At 31.4% G+C, this 23,651-nt stretch overlaps 1 protein-coding gene across 7 annotated transcripts in view; it reads right to left on the bottom strand.

Annotated features, from left to right (window-relative positions):
- LOC126739256 (triple functional domain protein) overlaps window positions 1-23,651 on the bottom strand; it is a 288,570-nt gene that overhangs the window by 192,284 nt on the left and 72,635 nt on the right. For 5 of the 7 annotated variants that reach the window (XM_050444845.1, XM_050444840.1, XM_050444841.1 and 2 more), the window contains exons 6-12: window positions 20,907-21,151; window positions 20,597-20,850; window positions 17,578-17,770; window positions 17,384-17,491; window positions 16,989-17,072; window positions 14,905-15,096; window positions 11,681-11,803 (exon numbers count right to left, since the gene is read on the bottom strand). In XM_050444845.1, coding sequence (XP_050300802.1) covers window positions 11,681-11,803; window positions 14,905-15,096; window positions 16,989-17,072; window positions 17,384-17,491; window positions 17,578-17,770; window positions 20,597-20,850; window positions 20,907-21,151 — 1,199 coding nt within the window. The remainder of the gene's footprint in view (window positions 1-11,680; window positions 11,804-14,904; window positions 15,097-16,988; window positions 17,073-17,383; window positions 17,492-17,577; window positions 17,771-20,596; window positions 20,851-20,906; window positions 21,152-23,651) is intronic. The other 2 variants (XM_050444843.1, XM_050444844.1) reach the window with 2 other exon arrangements.

Raw genomic sequence — 23,651 nt, 5'->3', positions numbered from 1 at the left:
GTTGAGCACCCATGTTCATATGAACATTTCGTCTTCATACATATTTTATTAACGCACTGTATGATGGATCATTTCGTTGTTTTTAGGAAAATTGTTTAGAAACAAAAATATGTAATAATACAAATAAATAAATATTGAATTGAATGATTAATAGAGGGAGATTAAGAAGGCATAGGACAGTTAAAACCCCACTATATCTAGGATAGCAGACATAAACGAAAATTAAATTCTACCTCCTAACGAAGCTTTATGGCTAAAAGGCTATTATCGTCGCGCTGGCAACGTCGCTCGCCTGGATTAAAGAGAAAATCCCTGGAGGCGGGCTCGTCCGTGTTCCTGTTGCTCTTCGGGAACATGCTTTCGCGGTATTAGGGAGTTCTTACGTCCCCGTACGAGTGGAAATAAATATCGCGACGGGGCTCATTAAAAATTACATGGAAACAGCTAAATGGCTAGTTTAGCTTTTCCTACTTAGCCATCCGCCATTAAGGCTGAAAAGACTAGAAGTTTAATGGAATCAGGAAGCTATATGCTTGGCCGTAATGATGGCACGTCTTAGTTTGGAAGTAATTAGGTATCCGTATTTTTCTAACTTTTAGAAGGTATATTACGAAAAGTTTTTATTAAACATTTGGTTGGGATTACCTTTTGATGCCAGAAAATACTTTTGCCTTTTAAAATAAAGGGAAGGTCGTTGTTGGAATGGTCGGTGTTAGCAGATGTTACGTGTTTAATGGTTTTTGGAAGAAAGAGCTACTGATTGTAGGCTATTGTACCAAATGTAGAACATGTTTGAGTGTTAGTGTCGACAAAATACTATTATATCCTCACTATGTAAACATAAACGGGGTGCCAATTTAAGAACTTGAAACTGAATAAAAAAACGCTGAAAATTGTTTTTATATAGTTTTTATATAAGGGGAACAAAAACAAACATATTTTCTCACCCTTATCTGCAATCCCTTGGACAGGAATACAACTCTAAAATCTTAAATAGAAAGAGGGATCGAGTGCTACATAATTTTAAAGCTCTTGAAAAATGCTTTACGATCATACCCTAGAAAGCGACATTTCAGAAAATTCTTCTCTCTGTATCAAGGAAATCAATAAATGAAAACACATTCTTGATTTTTATTATTATATTTAATTAAATGTTCAAAATGATGGCATGTCTCTTAAGAACTCTAAACATGTCAAGCCCGTAGGAATTTTCTATTGGTTTATTTGCTACGGTTTTTTGGTCTAAAAAACGCATTTTATTATCACAGGATTTACTTTGATAATAAAATGATTCAAGATGATGAAGAAACTGGTTCTATCTATCTAAACAGCGCGAATTGAAATTCTGGGTCAGTTTGCAATGAATTTAACTTTATGAACTCGTCCAGCAGCTGTGTCAACTTAATTATCTCATGAATCAATAAGCAAGGTACAGAATTTTAGCAGAACCTCGAGTAGTTAAAAATATATGCTTCAGTGATGAGTGTCCCTTTTATTTAGAAAAGGGCACACCCAGTACCCCCAGGAAATTAATGTTTGGGCTGGTACATTGGGAAATGGTATTATCGCCTCAATAATTATGAAATGCTAGAGGTCTATCGAACCACTTATACTGCTGGAATTAGAAAATCAGAGGAACATACACGGAAATTTATCTTTACGCCAACAGGATGGAGCACCTTCCCATTATGTAGTTCCCGTTATGTAATGGTTGAATAATCAATATCCTAAGTAAGTGGATTAGAAAATGAGGTCCTATTGAATGGTCACCTAGATCCCCCGACCTAACACCTCTTGACTTCTTTTTATAGGATCACCTGAAATATGTGAATCACTAGAGCAGCTCTAGCATATATTAGTTCAGGAATGCCAGATAACTATATCCAGAGAAACTACAAAATAATCCAAGTAATTTTCAACATTTAATTAAATTAATAAAATAGTTTAGTGTTTTTATTTATTGTTTTCCTTGATAAACAGAGAAAAGTTTTCTGAAATGTGTCTTTCTATAATATTATTAGAAAGCTTTTTTCAAGAGCTTCAAGATAATGTATCACTCGACCTCCCTTGCTATTTAAGATTTTAGGGGTGTATATCACGCTGTTCAAAGGGTTGCAGATAAGGGTGAGAGTTTTTAATGTTTTTTTATCCAGTTTTTCGTTCCTCGGTAATATGTGGCCATTTCCAGTTTTTAAATTGTCATTCTGTAGATATTTAACATATTGTACAATAGAAGATTCACATGGATAAGGGCTTCCCGTGTGGAACATAGGGCGGCAAAATTTGAACCATAAAATTCTAGAAACAATTTTACAACGCTTAAGTAAATAATTGTTCTACTGAATTGAATTGTAACTGAATAAAAGTGAATTATGGCTCTTGGGCGTGCTTTCTGCACTTATATTTAATTAAATGAATTCGTCAATCCAATGAGAATGTATCTTTTCCAGAAGAATGTTTGAGAGAATTCGATATCGCAAGAAAGGATTCAAAATTTATTGAAAGTTGTACCGAAGCAGCTTCCTTTTTTATTACAGTTCAAGCGTTGCACAATTTTTTTACTGCACCTACAAATCGCTTGGCAATTCTACAAACTTAACCTGGAAAAACCTTTGTCTTGAAATATTTGTCAGCGGCAAGATGGGCAGCTCATCAGGATAAAGTAAAAATACTTCATGAGCACTATGACAAAATCATTGAAACTTTGATTTCATTTATTGACCCACATCTGAATACTTCGAAAGTCTGAATCTTAGTCCAATAAGGATTTTCACAAGTGGACTATTATTTTTATTAAATTATTGTAAAAAGTCCTATTTTTTTAATGGAATGATAATGTTCGATATTAGTTTAGTATACAGCATACAAAAATTTATAAACCAGTTAAAATGAATAATTAAATTGATGTATTAAAAAATATTATTTAAGATTGTCCGAAAAATAACAAAAAAATTTGGATTAAAAAAATATTTTCTATTTAAAAGAAACAAAAGTTTTTATCACTTCAATACCTAGAGAGTTGAGGTTTAGCTACTCCATTGAGAAAAAAATTAGTATTCTATATGTGAATCTATCTCTGGTGAGCAAATAGCTCATAAAATTAAGATGTCTAAAGATTGTAGCGCTAATATTAAAAAAGTTCCTTTGTTTTTCTTAAAGGACAACTTAATGAAGTAGAACGCATAATATTAGGCTTAAAAAAACCTACTAACATTGACCTACTAAGACCTGAACTTTTAAAGCAGTTATCAATAAGGTGCTTTCTGCAAACACTGGGATTTTGCTGAATAGCTTTAAGATCGGCCTAATCAAGCGCCTTTTTAAAAACGAAGATAAACATAGTATCGCGTCAAATTATAAACCTTATTTCTACTTTTGCAAAAGAATTTCAAAAAGTACTATAAATAGGTGTTATTTTTAGATAAATATAGAATTTAATATTGGCCAAGCAGTTTAGTTTTAGGAAAAATATCTTGACCGAGAATGCTATTGACCACCTCGTAAGAACAACATTTCTACCAAAGGATTTTGACAATGTCTGCCATAACATTATTTCAAGTTTTGGTTTTACAGGAATTACTCTAAACTTATTAACTATAGAAGTAACCTAATTTCCGGTTTCTTGTTAAGCTTTGCAGATGACACCGTAATTACTTTTAACGCTTTGACATGGAAAATAGTAAAAGATAATCATGAAAAAATATTAAGACAATGATTATTAATTGAATTAATGAAGAAACCAAATTTCTAAAGATAATCCTAGTTTTGACTAGTCCTACTTGTCTCTAAAATTTTTAAATATCAAAATTGAAAAGGTTTTAGATGGAATTTTTATATGAATTGTCTGGCAGGGCTGTTGCGATGCATACTATCAAGATTAAGGTATTTAAGGGAATACTAAAAATATTTATTCTAATGCGGGTTTTACAGACATGACAATGTGTAAAACCCGCATAGAATTGTAATCTTAAAATGTTTAACATGCTGTGTTTTGCATAATGAAAATTAAAGCGTTATTCCAATAAAAAATAAAATATCAACTCCGATAAAAATATAATAAAAAATCAGAAATAAAACTCTAATAAACAAACTTAACAACATATCATTTTTTAAATAAAAAGCTCAAATAAACCGCCTTCTTTCGCTAAACAAAAACTTAACCTATCGTAAAAGCTATTTCGCACCTCCAAAAGAGTTTCAGGTAAAATGGAATTGGCACCTTCGACAATTTTATTTCGCAACTCCTCTAAATTTGTTGGCCAACTAAATTCATACCATTTATTTCGCAACTCCTCTAAATTTGTTGGCCTACTAAATTTATGCCATTCATGCCAGACCATTTACAAGGTCTGCTTAAGGTAACCCCACAGATAAAAGTAATTTGGAGACAAATCTGGAGATCTAGGAGGCCATTTAATATCGCCAGTACCACTTGCAGACAGCCATCTTGCTGAAAGTAAACCCATCCCAGGTCTACATCAGGTAGGATTTGAATGGCAGGAAGAACTTGGTTTTGCAGCACCTCAAGGTACTTTTGGGCGTTTAAGGTAGCATCAATAAAAAATGGCCCTATAACATTGTCGCCCAAAATACCTGCCCAAACATTCAATTTCTGAGGATACTGGGTACGAAACTGAAAACTTCTGTGCTCGTTTTCCTGAGACCAATAACGAACAATGGAAGGATTGTGTTTGCCATGTAATGGAAAAGAAGATTCATCAGAAAACAAAATATTTTTTTAAAAATATTCGTTTTCATTTGCCTTTTCCATCATGGTTTCACAAAATTCCATTCTTCGCCACTGGTCTTCAGGACATATTTCCTGAGTTTTTGAATACTTGAAACATTTGTACCCACATTTTTTCCAGATACGAGCAACAGTTTTATTGCTCATTCCCAGTTCCTCTCCAACACTTCTAGTGGACCGTGTCGAATCAAATTCTAGGGTACTGCAAACCATTTCTTCTCGCCGTTCTATATCCTGGACCACTTTAACAGGTGGTTCTTGACGTTTTGTGTGGCATTTTTTACAAACTTGAAGACAAAAAGATGTCTCAAAATTTCTAACCCCATTTAAAACCGTTTTTGCACAAGGAATCGGTCTATTCTCAAATGTCACTGAAAACTCTCTACACGTACTGCCGAATTGCCTCCATAAAACCATTTAATTAGTTGAACTCTTTCGGAAGGGGTATAAACAGCCATAGTGAAAAAAACACGAAAATAACGCTCAAAAATTATTAATGCAACGTGCAGTAACACAGCAAAGTGAGGTCTGCTGACTCCCGGTTCAAAAAATAAAAACGAAAAATTCCACCGCCTGCAAGCTGCAACCGGTGTTGCCATTATTTTGGGTAATACGTAGCTAACGATAACACGATCTGTATACATATTCTAAAAGCCCTCTACATGTCGCTTGTTTGCTTTCACTTAACTTATGGGATAATTTAATGGGGAGCAGTTAGCAATTCTTACATTAATTGCTTGAATGTTTTGCAAAGTGTACTCTAAATAGCTATTTATAAGAAGCCCTAAAGTGGCTTTCTTTATAAGTATTTATGTGTACCCTATACAAAAAAAGCGAACCTAAATATAGGTAAAAAAAAGCATATCTTACCTTATGCTAGAGTTTTAAATATGTTGCCTAAAAGCTATCAAAGGTTACCTGTCAACCACAAATCGAGGCGAAAAATCTGACTTTGTACTGCAAAAAATACTGCTATAAAATATCTGCTATCTGACATTGATTTATTATCTGCGATTCTATTTTGTTTTGTGTCTTAAATGCCTAAAAATGTGTTTTTTCTTTAAATGTGTTTATATTTATAAAAAATTATTCTATCCTGTTAATTTTTTTTTACTGTGACTAACTGAAAACAAGTGTTTGCATAAAGGATTGAAAAGCTTAAATTAATAAAGGCTAAACTGAAACTGATAGTTTAACAGTAAAAAGGAAAGTAGTAGAGGAACGGAAATTAAAGAAAAAGAACTGTTACTCAATTTTTCTTTAAATGTAACTTGTTTATTTTGCCAAAAATGTATATTTTTCTTTATATCTGTTAAACTTTATTTTTGCAGTTGCATATAAATATCATTGTATACAATTAAATTACATTATACTGTATAAGAGGAATTACGGATGTGTAAATCAATAGTCACATCTCATAAATACTATCTCGTCATTTTAACACACAGAATCTAAAAAATGTAATATAAGATTTTAATTTATTGGACGGTTAAAAAATTTAAATGAGGCATGAACGTATATCTTCAGAGTATAATATACAATTTTTCTCCTAGATATTGGAGCCATAGATGCTTTAGTGCTAGTCCAGTCCATAAAATACTCGCTGGAAGCTATTTTCTAACGTTAACGATAAATTTCAATGCGCCTCTATCGCTCCAACTCTTTTTGTTTTTGTTTTGAAACGGCCCCTCGCGAAAATTTTCCTAACAAGAGGCCTGAATTTCCAAGCCGAACAAAAAGCGGGAAGTTCGGTTGAGAGTCTTCCCCCGTTAAAAGAAGCTCTTTTTTCTTGTTATTTCGCCTCAAGTTTTTCCTTGTTTTTGTTTCTTGATGGATAATCGACCGTAACTCTGCTATAAAGTATTGATTATGTTCAGAGCAGCGAGAAGTACATTAAATCAAGCCTTTTTACGTCAAGCCTTATCAGTTAAGTAACAGACCACAACTTATAAATACCCCTGTCTAGAGACCCTTCCCCAAGTACATACAAAAAATCCCTATTTTTCAAAATTCAAATGAATATCCGAGGGTGACAGAATAGAATATTTAAGGGTCCCATTCAGCTCCGAAATAGGGAGATTATGTTCTGAAAGGAAACTAAATTGGTTAGATCGAAAATTGAATATTTTTAGGACCTCCGCCGATCGCTATCTACGAATTGGGGTGTGGAAATTTAAATATTTATTACTGAGGGCGCGCATCTTGAGATTAAGGAAGTTGTAAAGTGGTTTATGAAGCTTAATTTGGACATAAAGTTTCCTGTAGCTTTTATTTTTTTAAGATAAAATTAAAAAGCGACATAAAATAAAAAGGGGGCTTATTACGGACATAAAATACTTTACGGTAACCCCAATGCGTCTCGGCGAGTCAATCTCTCTCTCGGAAATATGTTACATTTAATTTATTTAGTAATAAAGCGAGAAATGGCGATATTTTTATCTCATAATAGTATAGACATCAAGATCAGGTGTCGTCTTTTGGTAGCATATGCTCGACTGACGGTTTATCGTGATAAAAGTGGAAGTTAATTTCCGGTTTGATGTCCTAATCGTAAAAATGGCCCTCGTTCGAAACAAAAGGTCGTATTTCCAGAAACTTACGGCCAGATTGGCCTGACAATATTTTCAGTTTTATTGCATAAAGGAACGATATTGGAAAGAATAAAATAAATTTGGGCATTTAATACCGATTGGGTCTTTTAGGATATACCTCTCTCCTAAATTTAACTGTAACCGTTTCTATCTTTTAGAATTCTTTAGAAGTTACTTCTGTTCAGTTAAGTAGAATTTATATCACACGTGAGTTTGTGTGAACATATTAAGAAGCAATTTGATGTTGGACTCTTTTTAATAATTATAGTTCCTGTCATAAGAAGGGTTGACTTGATTTTTCGAAAAAATAATGACTATATTTTTTAGTTATTTATTTATTTTTTATCTCTTATTTTTACTTAGGCTTTGTCTACAAATTGTAAAATGTTTTAACAATATAATAAAAATAATAATTATTATTATATTTAAGGCATCCTATGGTAAGAACGGCAACGTTTAATTTTTGCTTTCATTTACCATTCTTAAAATTTTACCTCTTAGTTTTAGTGAAGAAAGCATTTTCTGTGAGCTAATTAGTGCAAATCTTTTTAGTTATTGCATGTCATATTAACTAAAAAGATAATATAACGTGCAATATGACACTCGTCATATTGCACGTTATGTTAACGATTTTGATAGGAGTAGAATTATTGCCTATCCAGATGGTTGATGGTTTGACCTATCGCGAAATTGGATTTGTGTTAATTGTACTCGAATGACGGTAAGGCGTGTCTGTCGGATAGGAGTAGAAGGTATAGGAATACGAAGAAGGAAATGCTTCTGCTGGAATAATAATTTGTGGGGCTACCGCCTATGGTAGCCGATAACCCCTTCTCTGTGTTCGAGGCAAGATGATTACTGCGCGTTATGTTGATGATGTCTCACAAACACCTTTACTGCCTTATAAGACAACGCTTGTTCCCATATTATTCGTCACACTACGGACTTTCTTCAACAAGTAGACGTTACTGTTTTGCCGTGGCCACCCCGTTTACCGAATTTAAATCCCATCGAACATGTGTGAGATATCATGGGGAGGAGGACTCTGACACAGCTAATTCACGAAGTTCGACTTGCTTGCATATAACCAGACATCGACCATCTCATTTTATCGATGCCTAGATCTATACAGGCTATATTCTTTTCTAAACAGAAATAGAATTTAACCGTCAAAAAAATCCGTCCAAAAGGTTTTTCTCTTGCTCGAGTAAGAAAAAATGAATAAACACGATGTTGACGAATATTTTAACCTTCTGGCGCAAGTTTTTCAATAAATTAGTTTGATTAATAAACCAAGTAACTTCAATCTTAAATATGGATGAAACCGGTTTATAATTAAACAATCGACCAGAGTACGTCATTGCTAAAAATGGGTGCAAAATGTGTCGGCGTTAACTTTGGGAGAAAAGGGCAAAACGATTTCATTAATGGATTGTTGGAATGCTGAGGGAACGTATATTCCACCTTTGTGTATATTCAAAGGCAAAAAAATTCAAGGGCCGTCACATGTCCGAAAATCAGTATACGTAAATAAATCAATTTTTCTTTTGTGGGTAGAAACATAGTTTATTCCGCGAAAGCCCGAGGGACCTGTAGTTCTTATTTCAGACCGCCATTCATCGCATGTAAGCTTGGAGGAAATTCTAGCTAATATATCACACTATCCAATTTTTATAGCCTTTAAAACGAGGTATCTTTAAGGCACTTAAGTCATATTTCTACTTCGCAAATAACACTTTCATTCCAGACTATGCTTACCGCTCTGAAGAAGCCGATAATCTTAATAATCCTGAAATCCAGCAACACATCCGTTGCTTAACATTAATCATGCTGTGCCAAAAATAATACTTTCTGTGCACTCAGAATGAACAGGAAACAGACATTTCTGGAAAAAATGCTAGACATCATCTGCCTTTTGCATCAACATCAAAGTTTAATACCGTTCAAAAGCAAAGTCTTGGTTGTTCTTGGCCGCAGTTTTAACTGGAGAGGACAATATAGAAAGGAAAAAAAAGTTGGCTGAAAAGGAATGAACTAAGAAAGAAATGTGTGAAGAAACAGACTAAATGTATCCAGATATCAACCAGTAACTTCATAGTAGCAACTACATAGTAGAGAAGATATGATCAAGTGCATTGTTTGTTCGAGGTGGTGGCATGAAGGATACCTTCTAAAATAAGGGTTGCGTTATGGAAAACAGTGTCTAAGTAACATTTTAAATTACTAGTTACGGATTTCTATATTTTTGAGTTAAGTGTTTTAGCATTATATTATTATTTTCATTAAAATGTATATGACCCAACCTTATTTTAAGATGTTCGCGATCTTACCGATGTTTTTTTTTTGTATTTTCTAATATAAACCCCTGGTCAAAATTATCGCACCACTGATTATTTTGTCAAGAAAATTTAAATAAAAATAAATATAAGTTAAACAGTTATATATGATCACTTAAACATGGCAGCTAGAGGTGGCAATACACGATATTAAGAATTCATTATTATTTTTCTTGGGTCTATTGTTTTATTTTTGTATCAAAATTGAAGTTGGATGTTGTGAAAATGGATGTTTTTTCCTTGTATTGACTTTAGTTACTCAATTCTCGTTTAGCTAAGTAGAAAATATTTTTTTTGGTTAATAAATAATGTATAGTTAACAATGCTTATTATTATTTTTTTTAATCTTTATTAAAAAAAATCTCTAAAAATCAAGTGGTGCGATAATTTTGTCCAGGAGTTTTTTTTTCTGAAAACCTACTTCTTACCGTCTTATTTTCTTTCTACATCCAACAAAAAAAAGTTTTTGAAAATAGGTCAAGAAACAAAAATTTTAGAGGGGTGGCTAACCCTTAAGTGGGACACACTGTATATTATTATTGTCGAGTACAAAAAATTAGCACTTTATTAAAATGCATATATTAATTTTAAAGCTAAAGTTTTAATTTTTATACCTTAAAAAAAGATGAGCCAATTCTCGCAAATTTACCCTACTTATTTAATCTTATCTTCACAAAATTTTTGGATACTTTATATTCAAAAATTACAAGAACAATTACAATGAACAGATTAAAATTTAAAAATAAAAATGGTCCTTAAATATTTGTGTATACAGACATATTTATTTAATATTTGTAAATAAATAAATATAAGAAAAAAGCACAATTAGATATTTTTTAACTTTGTACAACGTTATTTTACATAAAAATATAAAAATTTAAAATAATTGATGAACTATTCATTTTCATCTGGAAATAATCTGCAAATCATTAGATACAGCATATAGTAAATTAAACACAGAACCAAATAAAATATATATATTGTTTGTGTTTCTTTTTGCTAATATTAATCTGTATTTTTTTTAATGAAATATTAAAATTAAGAATTTTAAATATAATCTAATATGGAACGTCAAGATTTAATTAAAAAATTAATATATTATACTCATACTATGGTACATATGACGAGTTTAAATTAAGTAGCCTCATTTGCCTTCTATTAGTCAGTCGTGAATAACTTTAAACAATTATATTTATATGCCTTGTTTTGAATTGCCAGTTTCTGACGAAATTCTCTGCAACAGTTAATTTCCACTACCATTAATAAATAAGAATAGTTTTTCGATAAAGCTTGATTTCATAATCGAAAGTTAACACCACATTATTCATATAAATCTGTATACAGGATTTTTTATTAAATATAATTTAATAACTAATTAAAACCAACAATTAAGCGGTATAATAGCAACGAATATGATATTGATAAGCTTAATAATTATAGGGAATATTGGATCCGTTTCAAACCCGCTCAACAGAATAATAAAGCTTGTTTTGTAAAGCGTATTATGATACTTACTTAACGTGTATTATAAGGTATTACATAAATATCTATTAGGGCTGATTGACATAGTATAAATAGAATTCCCTATGAAGTTATACGTATAGGTATTTTATAGGATAAAGATAAGCCTCTAAAAATAAATTCCAATTTGCAAAACATGATAATGATTTACATTTTTTATATATTATTAAGCATTAGAGGATAAAATGGAATTTTTTAATAGAATTCAAATATCGAAGGTTCTTTCAAATAATTTTAATCAAAAGTGAGTTAAATTCAGTATTCGACGGCTATTACGCCTATTAGAAGTAATCTCGACCACGATTGTGAAATTTATTTCTGACACTACAAAAAAGTTATTTTAAAATCCTTATGCATGGTTAACAATCTAGACATACTAAGTGGTTTTATAATTTGTCAAATAACTTCCTTTTATATACCATAATATAAACAAATTAGTACAAAGGAAATACCAAAAAAAAGTATATATTATGCATGCAACTCACCTGTGCTACATTCTCGAAGTGCTCGTGACTTTTCTGGTAGACTCTCGCCTTTTGCAAGTTTCTGCCTATGCCTGTATTTTTTCTGATAAATACCTCTCCATGGTTTGAAAGCCAATCTAGAACCTAGAAGAAATACCTTTTGTTAGCATGTTATTAATATTAAATGGGCAATGTTAAGTGTATACAAATTTAGTAGGATAATAATTACAAATAAGGCATGGTTAAAACTAAAAGAGATCATAGAGGAGGTTATTTGTAATATAAGAGTTTGTGCAATTTAGGCTTTGATTCCTCATCTCTTTTTAAACAGTTTTGTTTCTGTCATATACAAAATTCATGTTTTTTTTTTCAAAACATGATGTAGAAAACCCAAGGATAAATTTAACGGTTTTTCTAAAAGAAAAGGGATTGTAACGGTTTCTAGGAAATCAGAAAGCTTATTTTATTTTTTAAATTAAATTTGTGGGCCATGACTTTTTATTCAGATCCGAATTCGAAAATCTTCGCTATTATCTCTTTTAACTTGGACCACTACTCTATTTAGCCACACTGTATAGGCATAGTCATAAATATTATTTGAATCACAACCACAGTATTGAAAGTACTTTTGTTCACTGATCTGAGTTACTTCATAAGTTCAATTAACTTGGCTTGGATAATTACTTTGGCTACAAAACTCGCATCATTAGAGATATTTTGTTATTTCTAATTGTAATTGAAAAGCTGTATTTTGTAGTTTTCTAATTTAAATTTCAAATTATCATGTATGATGTGAAACTTTTGTTAAGACTGAAAAGTTGGTGTGTAATGCTAGAGATGCTTATTTACTAAGAGGTGTTTTATTTTAATATAGAGTAGATTCCCGCACATTCGCCAATTTTTTACTATATATGCAGTTTTGATGAAGAACTTAAATATTTGAAAGTATAATGGATGATTCAAAACAATTTGACAAAAGCATTTAATATATGAATAGAAATATTATTTAGGGTTAATGCGTTTGACCCTAAGACTTGAAATTTTGGTAAAATCTGAGGCTCTAGTCCATCTACGTTGAATTGAAACGTACATGGACTAATTCATTGAAAATAATAAAATTTTTATGTACAAATTTGTTGGGTAACTGGGTTTCTAAAAAGTGAAAAGTTCCCGTACTTTTACTCAAACAGAGCCGTAACCAGGTGGCGTGAGGGAATGCTTGCGGAACTGAAGCTGTAGAAATACGTTTTTTTTTTGGATCATTGTTTCCAATATGTTTAATTCTTACACTCCAAACATTGACAATATAACATAAATTAATACAATTTCTTGATATCATGACTATCTTGATTCAGAAAAGCGTCAAACAAACCTATAACTGTTTATGGCAATTTTGTACGATTTTTGCGAGAAATGGCTCTTGCATTAAATTCTTGCAAAATTCACAAAAGTAACATTTAAGTGAATGAAATTTGTAGGTTAAGAAATAATCTTAATCTCTCCCTTTTGACCTTCATAAGAAGTTGCATTTTAGATTTGGAAAACGTATAGAGATGATCTGGATCAGGTTTTGAATCAATAAAAGGAAGGTTTTGAAGAGAATACTGAAATTTGGCGTCTGTGGTGATTTTAAAAAATATCAATATAAGAACGGCTGGGAAAACTGGATTAACATTCCCATCTAATATTAAATACAATGTTGTATTATACTTGCGAAAAATTGAACTGTCAACTAAATTTTCATTATTGCCAAATGTCATTTATCGCTTAAATATATAATACACTGGTAAACTAAGTGTCTCGGTATGTTAGTAATTTTGGTGTGCTAAATCTGATACTTATATCCATTTTGCCCTATCATCAGCAGAAAATGCATAAAAAAATAAAAAATGCATGAGACTGAAAAAACAGCAAATAATTTTGTTTAACTAATAAAATTCCACAAATGTTATTCTTGCTATTACGATTCAAATTTTACACTGCGTCGGAAATGATTAACAATAATATGTGATGATTATAAACTCTTATCATAATAATACTAAAGTCACTCAAGCAGTGCCATCTATTTATGACCTACCGAAAAACGAGCACATACACAGTGAAATATTATAAATATATTAGAATTATTATAATCCGGATTTCTTCGGCAAGACTGCATTCTTCAGATCAGGAAATATCGATATTGTCTAAATGCATTGACTATATTTCATGTGCTTTTCCTTTAAAGTCAGAACATGTATCTGTTCTTTTAGCATCGCAACCTACATCTCATATTTCTATACGTCAGTGTATTCATTAAGCATTCATATCGTTACAATGAAAAATCTACATTTTTCACTAACAAAAAATATTTATTAAAAAGAAATCGTACATATCTTGCACACCAAATATTTGCTTACACTTTTCTAACTCAATTAGGAGTTGAGTATGTTTGTCAAACTGATACCCAATACAACGCCATCACACGTTGCCTTAGGAAACTTGATTATCGACATTTCAAATCACATATAATTATAATATTCTCATATAGTCTTAAAAATATACAAGGAATTTTTGCAAGTATCTAAATATCAGTAACTAAATTAAAAGTACTGATTGGACATACCAACAAATCATAAGCATATTTCCAAAAATTGTTATGTCGGTCCATAGATCCTGAAATTCAAATAAATAGTTCTTTGCCTTGAGAAAAATATGCATTTTCCCCGTCCGTTAATTAAAATGATAACTTTAACAATTCTTAACAGAGTAATTCGATATTTGGATATGTTGGAAAAAACGCAATAAGCTACTGAGAATTTCATTAATTTTCATTGAAATTGTTTATGTTTCTGTAGTTTGAATTTTACAGGCTGATGGAAATTACTCGAGAAAACGTATTTATAAGAGTCATGTCAAATTTATTGTTCGAAATATTAAGAACTCCTAAAGAACTTTAAGTCCCACCTGAATATCGAACCTGATTACGGCCCTGTATCCCAAAAAGATAAACGATGGAATGTCCTATTTTCAAATTGTATTTTAAACAAAGATAATAAGGTGAATTATTTATGTCAATTAAGAGTTATTTTGCATATCATATTTAAGGACTAAAAATAATATAAATGGGTAATATAAGTCAAAAAATATTAAAAAAGATAACTAAAATTATATGACTCAATTGTAATATCAATCAATATCAACAAATAATAAAAAATATTACACTGTAACTAGCAGCAAATACATAAAAAAAATCCTTTTTTTACCTGTTTAACATCCTCTTGAAACAGTCTTAAAGCGAGCCTTTGGTGTAACTTTATTTTCTTCGCGTGCCATTTTTGCTCCAAAGCCCGATGATGGTTTAATATTTGATGGATCACAGCCAAAACGTGACTGGCACCTTCACTGTAATCAGCAGCAGGGTTACCACCTGGACGATTCTCATAATTTCCATCACCCTAAAGGAAAAAATATTGAATCTTGGATGCAATATAGGGCATAAAAAAGTTAGGTATTACTTGTTCTGTAACGGATGTACTACTAAAATTAAATAGGTCAGAGGCATATTTTCAAGTGATATAAGGGATATCTACTAAAACTGTTTAAAAAAAATATAAGTCATAAAATATACTGTGTTATTATAACGAAGATAAGATGGTAAACTTTCTTTATCCTTAGAAGTTTGCTTTTCTTAAGAATGTCGAAGAAAATAAATGTTTTCTTATTCATGTGCAATTATTGAAATTCCAGAATAAACATTTCGGATATTTATTCTTGTTTTGAAGCTGCATGCTGCATGATTATGTAAAAAAATACTGCTGTTTTATATTACTCTTTATTGTATGTACGTCTACCCTCGAAACTAAATGTTTTCATACATTTTTAATGATTTCTTCCCTGAATGAACTATTAAGGCCCTACATTTTATTTTAGAATTATTTGAAACTTTTGAGCACAAAAAATTACTAGACTCAGACAACTTTTCATGTAAATTGCAAAAGTAACCTAAAGAAGTTAATTACATTTTACCTTTGGTTACCTATAGTAATTAAGGTTTATTGCTATAAACTGGTAGTTACCGTTAATAAATACTTTCATTATATCCATCTTAATTGGTCTAAGTAAGATCTATATTGGCAATTTTATTGGGTATTACGTCACCATTTAAAAAATATTAAAATTCGAAAAAAAGCTGCTAATATGTTTAAAAGAATGGAATTAGACCTTTAACAATATTTTTCATTACTTAATTTATCGCTATTTACGCTATTATGGCCGTTTATACTCCATACGAAAAAAACAATGTTAAATAGAGTTTCGAATTTTGAGATATCGTTTTGTCTTCAGGATTGTCATAAATGCCACATTCCACACTAAAGTGGAAGAACGTTCTATCGAAAGGATCCAGAGGAGTAAAATAAGTACAGAAGTTATCAATTCCGTAAAATTGAATCTATTTTTTATTGATGGTACTTAAACACCCAAAAATACCTTAAGATGCTGCAAAACCAATTCTTCTTGCCATTCAAACCCATACTGATTTAGACCTGAGATCAGTCTATTTTTAACAAGACGGCGGTCGCATAATGCGGTTATGACAACGTCAGTATGATAACGTCGTACTGAAAAACAATGACGTAGCAGAGCACATGAACTACATGCATACGCATTGCTGTATTGCGCCCTTAAACTCTATGCGTAATAATCGATACCCCAACCTGTATATCAACCAGACCACACATTAAAGACACTAAGTTTATCTTTTTCACTAGGGACCAATATTAACGAGTTACCAAAAATAATGGTAAGCGTTCCTCTAATTGGGAAGGAAATTAATATAAACAATAAATAGGACAGGACCCAAAATTGGTCCAGCATTGATATCCTGGTAGTTAAAGATATTTATATTAGTGCCTTCATGAAACCCGAATTAGTACTTCTTTAGGATATTGTTGGATTGCATGAACATTTGATTTATCACCAACTTTTCATTTTATGAGTTTATATCCTGCCTAATATTTCTTATCCCACTTCTGACTATCTAACTTTTTTTTAATAAAAAGAAGGAAAAACCAGTTTATTAAAAAGATATTGTTTTCAAATTTATAGATAGTATATAGGTATATATTATTTATATAGGATATATAAATAATTTATAATAGAATGGGTAATTAAATGGTTGGCCTAGCTTATCAATCATATGGCTAAATTAGGTAAGCCTTTAAAAATTAATTTAAAAAAAAATTGATATTCGTAGTAATACATCCGATACAAACAATTAAATTAAAAACATAAATACACCACCTAGAACAATGAAATATCATGCAAAAGAATGAATGAAAATATTTACATGCTTTTTTTCCGTTCCAGGTTGATTACAAACTTGCACCAAGTGATCTAACTGGTAGAGCAGTTTCTTGCTAGTGCTATGGACCTGCCACCAAAGAAAATATTGTTACCGCCACCTTATTGTTAGAAAATCCGATAAACGCCGCATTAAACTGAATTAATAAGAACTTGATTTAAATATTAACTTCGGAAGTTTTGCTCTCAAAACTCCTTACCCGATAAAAACGCAAATTTTCTTAATGCTGACTACATCGCGAGTTTCGTAACAAAATTAAAAACAGACGCTGTATTAATTCAGTTTGTGAAAGTAAACTTTTTAGTAAAAAATATTAAAAAAAGGGTCCCGAGACATCCAGTAGGATCTAGTAAGGATGCCTAAAAAAATTTTGTGCATACATTAGTGAGTTTTTCTTCTTTGTCAGCATCTTCTGCACTTGGTAGTTTATGGCACACTTGTAACATCACATCTAGCCCGTTTAATAAGGCTTGGTAGGAATTATAAACCTAAATTAATTGTCACATTTAAATAAATAAATCTTAAGTCAATTACTGAAGTGTTTTCATATTTTAGTTTTTTTTTATTATCATACCTCAGTATATGCTTGGCACATGGACTCGTACAAATTTTGGTGTTGGTGAATGGCGTTCTCCAGAGGCATGATTTCGGAAGGCAGACTAAGATTTTCGCTGGCATTTTTCCATGTGGGTACGTTTTCTACATACTGCTCGGCTTTGTGATGGAATATTACCGATAGGGCTAGAACTGCGGTTCGTTCGTCCAGCCTGCAAACAAGGTGAATTAAAACTGAATACTTTTACAGAATATTTATAAAGTATATGCGTACAGTTTATTAGAGAATTCATATTAACATTAGTACGATTGTACCAATAGCATTATTACAACATGTAAGTTTATTCAATAGAATATAGCAAAATGTACTTTACCCTTTCCACGGCTTTATGAATAAACAGATTAATTCCTTCAGAAAATTATTTTCCTAAAAATCCACTAAACTATTGCTTGAAAAAGATTTACTCTCTTTACACGAATAAACAAGTATATTTTGTCCCAGGACTTTATAAATCGATGTATTTAGGTTGCGAATTACTTTATTAAATCTACGGTATCTCATTAACTAATAAGTTTTTGTTTCATTTATTTATCTGGATCCTACTAGTAATCAGTTTTATAGGTGAAAACAGTTATTCCAAGTTTTTAAATGATATTTTTCCAATAATATTATCTTATTTTTTATATTATCGTCAAAATTTACCCAGTTGAATTATTACTGCTTTATGAAAACACATTGATCTTAAAAAAATGTTGGTCTATCTAACAAGTAAAAATGTAAACTTCTACTTCATTTTTAAGCGCAATATATATTCTTTTTTAGAAAGAAATTCATGGTTCATCTTATCTTTGATCTGAAAAGCAAAATCTAGATTACAGATAGTATACAGACAAGTTCTGATGTCTACACTAGAATCTCTGGTGTTTCCCAATTCTTTATTTTTAATTGCTATCAATAACATAGAGAGAATTTTATTTCGTTGCTAAACAATTTAAATACGTAACATTATGATGCATTCTCCTTAAGTTTAATTTTGATAGCAAAAAATATTCGGCTATGACCGTTATTAAAAAGAAAATAAAATATACCGTGGTATTGCCTAGACTGGAAGTATTATATAGTCGCCACAATATGAAATATGGATTAAAACAAATGAGCATTTACAATTTAAAGGTCTTAATTATATTTTTTACAAAAAGTGTGGGTATTATACGTAATAGGAATTTTAACAAATAAAATAAATTCTCCGGAAATTCTTTCAATTTTACGTTATTAATTTTAGGAGCACAAGGCAAAGAAAGACTTCTAAGCTGGGTTATCTAATTAACATTTAGAAAAACTCTCCCATTTATAAAATGTGCAATTATTTTAATACTTATGCTAATAAGCATTAATAATTTTTCAAAAACTATTGATGTAGGTTTTAAAGTTCTATTAGTAAATATTAAGGTAAACTATATGGTTAAGTTCATTAAATAGTTATATATCTGTAATTGGCCTTTTGGCTTTTGTAATTAAATAAATAAATAGTTTAAATTTGCAACTTATAGCTTCGCACTCTAAAGAGAAAAAATGTTAGGTCGATGATTGTTGACATAGATTCGAAAAAGCCATGATTATTTGGCAAAATAAATAATTTAACTTGTTGAAAAAGATTGTTATAAATGCGGATCTCAAAATTATCTATATTATCCAAAAGAATTGGATAATATGGAGTTTGCACGATAGTTTTTAGTTATATTTTAACCTCCTAACTTAACGGGACAATATTTGCTTGTTTCCAGTAATTTTTTGGCCAAACATTTTATTTCGAACCATTTCACAAAATCTCAAAGCAAAGGACAGTAAACTTGTCCAACAAAACTATTTTGACGACTTTTGGCCAATTTGAAAAAAATTTAAAATGGTAGTTTGATTTTTGCGATTTTAATAGAATTATTCGAAAGTGCCCTAATCAAAATATATATATTTTTTAATTCAGAAGAAAGATAATGCTCTATGAGTTTTGGGTTTAATGTACAGCGTATTCAATTAAAGATTTTCCATATACAGAAGAAGAGAAAGATTGAGAAATCTAAAGAAAAAGAAAGATTTGTATCTTTTTAAGAGATGATCGTGCATCTGAAACCCAAGAGTCATGCCTGGAAGAAAAAAATGTCTATAAAATCTTTTAATATGTAGAAATCTGTATTGTCCTTAGTATAAATTTTATATTTTAAATCGTAGATGTCCTTATTGTACTATGTTTTTAATTTTAATTCTTTTATTTATCGTTGTTTTTTCCCGATAACGGGTAATTTTTTGGTTTATTTGGTGAACGTATATGTTTTTTGTAATGTTCTGGTAAGTTCTAAATCTATATTGTTATAGCGAATAAGCTCTTTTTTAAAATTGTCCTGAATTACCTGTATTTTATTTTATTTTAATATCTGATGATGGCTGTTTACACAGCCGAAATGCATAATACATTTACCTAAGTGTCCTACATGCATTTTTCTTGGAGATAAAGACTTCCCCTATTTGTAATCTTTTTATCAATACTGCCTATTTTAAGACAAACGTGTCCATTCGTGGACCATTCAGTCCTCCTTCCAATACATCCGACCTTCCAATAGGTTTCAACAAGAGAGCTGGGCATGGAGGAGTTGAGTTGTTGAACAAAAAGAATTTCGTGTTCGAAGAATTCAATAATTTATTTCGGGCAGTTGACATTGCCAAGAAGAACTGTAGGGTTCACTCAACTGTCTCTAAGTAGACTTAGAAAAAACAAAAAAAAATACTGATCCAGAACTTTTCCAAGCCTACCTTATTAAAAGTGTTTTTCCACCTCATATAATAGCATCACCAAGTAATGTCTAAATATAAAGAATGACCCTACATTTAATATATTAAATAATAGTTGAAGTTATGTATCTAATTCTTGTTTAAAAAAAAATTGTATGCTTTCTAAAATAGATAACGTAAATGTATACGCCTGCTTTTTTTTTAAATCGATTCAATATAATACAATAGGTTAAATTATAGTTGTATTACTCACCCAGCGGCAAAATCCTTCCACGTCCTATCCAATCTTCCCGCAACCGATCTAATGTGCGGAGCGGCGTAATGACCCCCTTCAATAAGCCTACTAGCCACACTAAGTATCCTATTAATATTAACGTAAACATTCATCGAAGACATGGAAAAATGCTGATGCTCTTCTTGCAGTTGTTTGGCCAGCTGATACGTATGCCCGATCTCCACGTAATTTAACAAAAACACGTCTCTATTATGGCATATCCAATCGAACATCTGTAAAATCATAAGCAATAAAGTAGAGAAATTCCCAGAATAAGATATTTATTTACTTTTTCACAGTCCTGTTCAAAAAGTCTCAACTGAAAACACTGGTCCAGTTTCACTTTCTTGTGATGCCAGAGTTGTAATAGTTGTTGTTGAGCGCTGTGGACCGCCTCGAGGTTTTGGAGCACGACGGTTTTGATATCTTGCAGGTCTGGACTGAGTTTGTCTGGACTGTTCCCCCCACCACCCCCCTTGTCATTGCTCTGGCCCGTGTCGTGGGTGCCGCAGATGCTTTGGAGAAGTCGCTGACCTATAAAAAAATTATAAAAAAATTACAGACGAACCAACATTGTTACAATATAGTCTGCCTAAAAAGTATCTGAATATATAAGACAAAACTACTTTTGTTTAAATTAAAATTAAGCTGTGCAGTAAGTAACGTAGTATTATACAGTAATGCATAATACATAAGTAGATTGTGCCGATAGTAGGCTAGGGATACAATCGCATATATATCAAATATTGTTGATTATAAAAAGGCATGAATTTTTTGAAATAATGCCGTAAGTAGAAAAAAGAAAAAGAATGAAATATTTGTATAGAAAGCGTGTTCGAAACGGTAAAAAACTAGTGAAATTGACTGAACTCGGAAAAAAGTGTACTGTATGAAACAATAAAAGCTAGTGCAAATATAAAACATAGACCAGTTTCGGGAAGACAATTTAAATTTACAATTTAAACGCTTTAATGAATTTAGAACGACAAAATACGTCTAGGGTTTCGAAAACTGGCCAGCAGATTTAGAAAGCTACGAAGAATAAATGTGTGTCCAGAAACTATCCGCATGGCACTGAAAAGACACGACTACGTCTCAAGGAAACCAAAAAAGTTTCCTGTAAAGCACCTCTACAAAAGCAACGAAGAATAAAGTTTTATCAACGTTGTCAAGGAGATCATTACAGGAATATTTGTATATTCGACGAGAATTCTTTCCAGATTGGTGCATACTATATCAAAATCCTGTTAAGACAAAACGTTATCGTTCAAATTTCCCACTAAAATAATAGTTTGGGTAGCAATATCTCTACGCCTCTCTGTATAGCTAAGAGCACTATTAAATAGTGCAAAGTTTTGTGATATTTTAAATGGTTTTCTTCTCGAAACGATGTTTTCAGCAGAATAAGGCAAACCTGCTTCTGCCTATACTCAAGCTTGGATGCAACATTGAGTCAACAACAATTCCATGGCCAGCAACATCACCAGATCTTAGTCGCATTGAAAACATGGACATTAATAAAGATTGAAAGGGAATGAGCAGCTCCACGAGATAAAGAAGGTTTGATTCTTTCGGTTTTATAAGCCTGGATCACCATCACCATGCAGTATGGCAATCACCTACTTTCTGGTGTACCTGGATGTTTAGTGAAGTAAATGAGGTTGTATAAAGAAATGATGTGAATTGTTATTTTATAATTCAAATAATAAAATTATATACTGCAAAATTGTAACTGTGCTTTTTTTTCTGGATACTTTCTAGACGAACTATAGATATTTAAGACTTTCTTTAAAAATGAAGCCTAGAAACTTTAATAGAACTATGTAATAAAAATAAAAAATCCAAAATCCAAGAAGTAAAACTCCAACATTCAAAGCTCTGTCACAATTTGTATTGTTGAAAATTAAAAAAGTCGTTTTGTGAGATTATGAATTATCGTGTTACAAGCTTTGCTACGACGCGTCTTATCACTTAAATATCTATCGAAATCATAAGAACTAAGTCGCGTGAAGTGTTATGCTTTTAAGGCTCTCTCAAGCTATAGTGACGATTTTGAGGCACCAACTCCATCACTTTAAAACATATTTTTTCCTTAATCACTGCTGTTCTCAGAGCGATCATACAAGGCACATTTTTTTGCAATTTTAGGTGGAGGCAACTATAACTTTTTCACCACTACTTTTAAATCATTGGTACCATTCATACACTTAGGTCGATAAAACTGAATCGCAGTAAGGCCTCACTAATATTTTTAACTATTTCGTAAAAAAATGTCGAACGAAATTTTGAAATTTAATGCAAACTCTGTTTGATCAAATTATCCATCATGAAATAGACAAAGGTTTACCAACAAAATCGGCAGCTTTACAAACTAATTGAGAGATCATCAACTAGCCATCATTACTTCTAACAATGATACTAACTTAGTGGTAAAAGAAATTTCGTAGTAGGCCAACAAAGAATTTTAAGTGAGAAATTCTTCGAAGACATTTGGCAAAAAATGTTCTTAAAGCAATGAAAAATATACATAATTATATTCTAATGGCCGAGCAGTAGGCCATCAGCCAGGAAGAATTAGTTCTATTGATAGTAATGCTTAAAGGAGTTGTACGGGCTTTGTCTCAATCTCCAATAATCGGAGCTACAATTGCACCAATATCAAATCCAAAGTCGCATGATCCTATATAAAAAGAAAAAAAATTAGGAACGAGAAGGAGGATAAAACAATTTTTATCGGTCCTGCATTATACTTCGATAAGCACATCCATAGGATGGCTTGCCACAAAGTTTGTTAAAACCCAAAGTGAACTCCAGCTCCTAGTACAAAGTAACTCTCAATTAAACAAAAATAAAAAAACCTCCAGTTTTGCAGATGTAACCTAAGAAACCTGGTTAAAGAACTCGAAGTTTTATTTCTTAAGTTTTAAACCTCATTTCTGAGTATAAAGTTGAACGAAAGACTTGGCCAACTAAAAGAAGATTAGAATTCAAGGAATATTATAGAAATCAGGACTGTTTATGAGGCTAAATCCAC

This window comes from Anthonomus grandis, chromosome 8, assembly GCF_022605725.1.
Source record: "Anthonomus grandis grandis chromosome 8, icAntGran1.3, whole genome shotgun sequence".
NCBI lineage: Eukaryota > Metazoa > Arthropoda > Insecta > Coleoptera > Curculionidae > Anthonomus > Anthonomus grandis.
The sequence above is the reverse complement of the archived record's forward strand: the minus strand, read 5'-3'. Positions and strand labels throughout refer to the sequence as shown.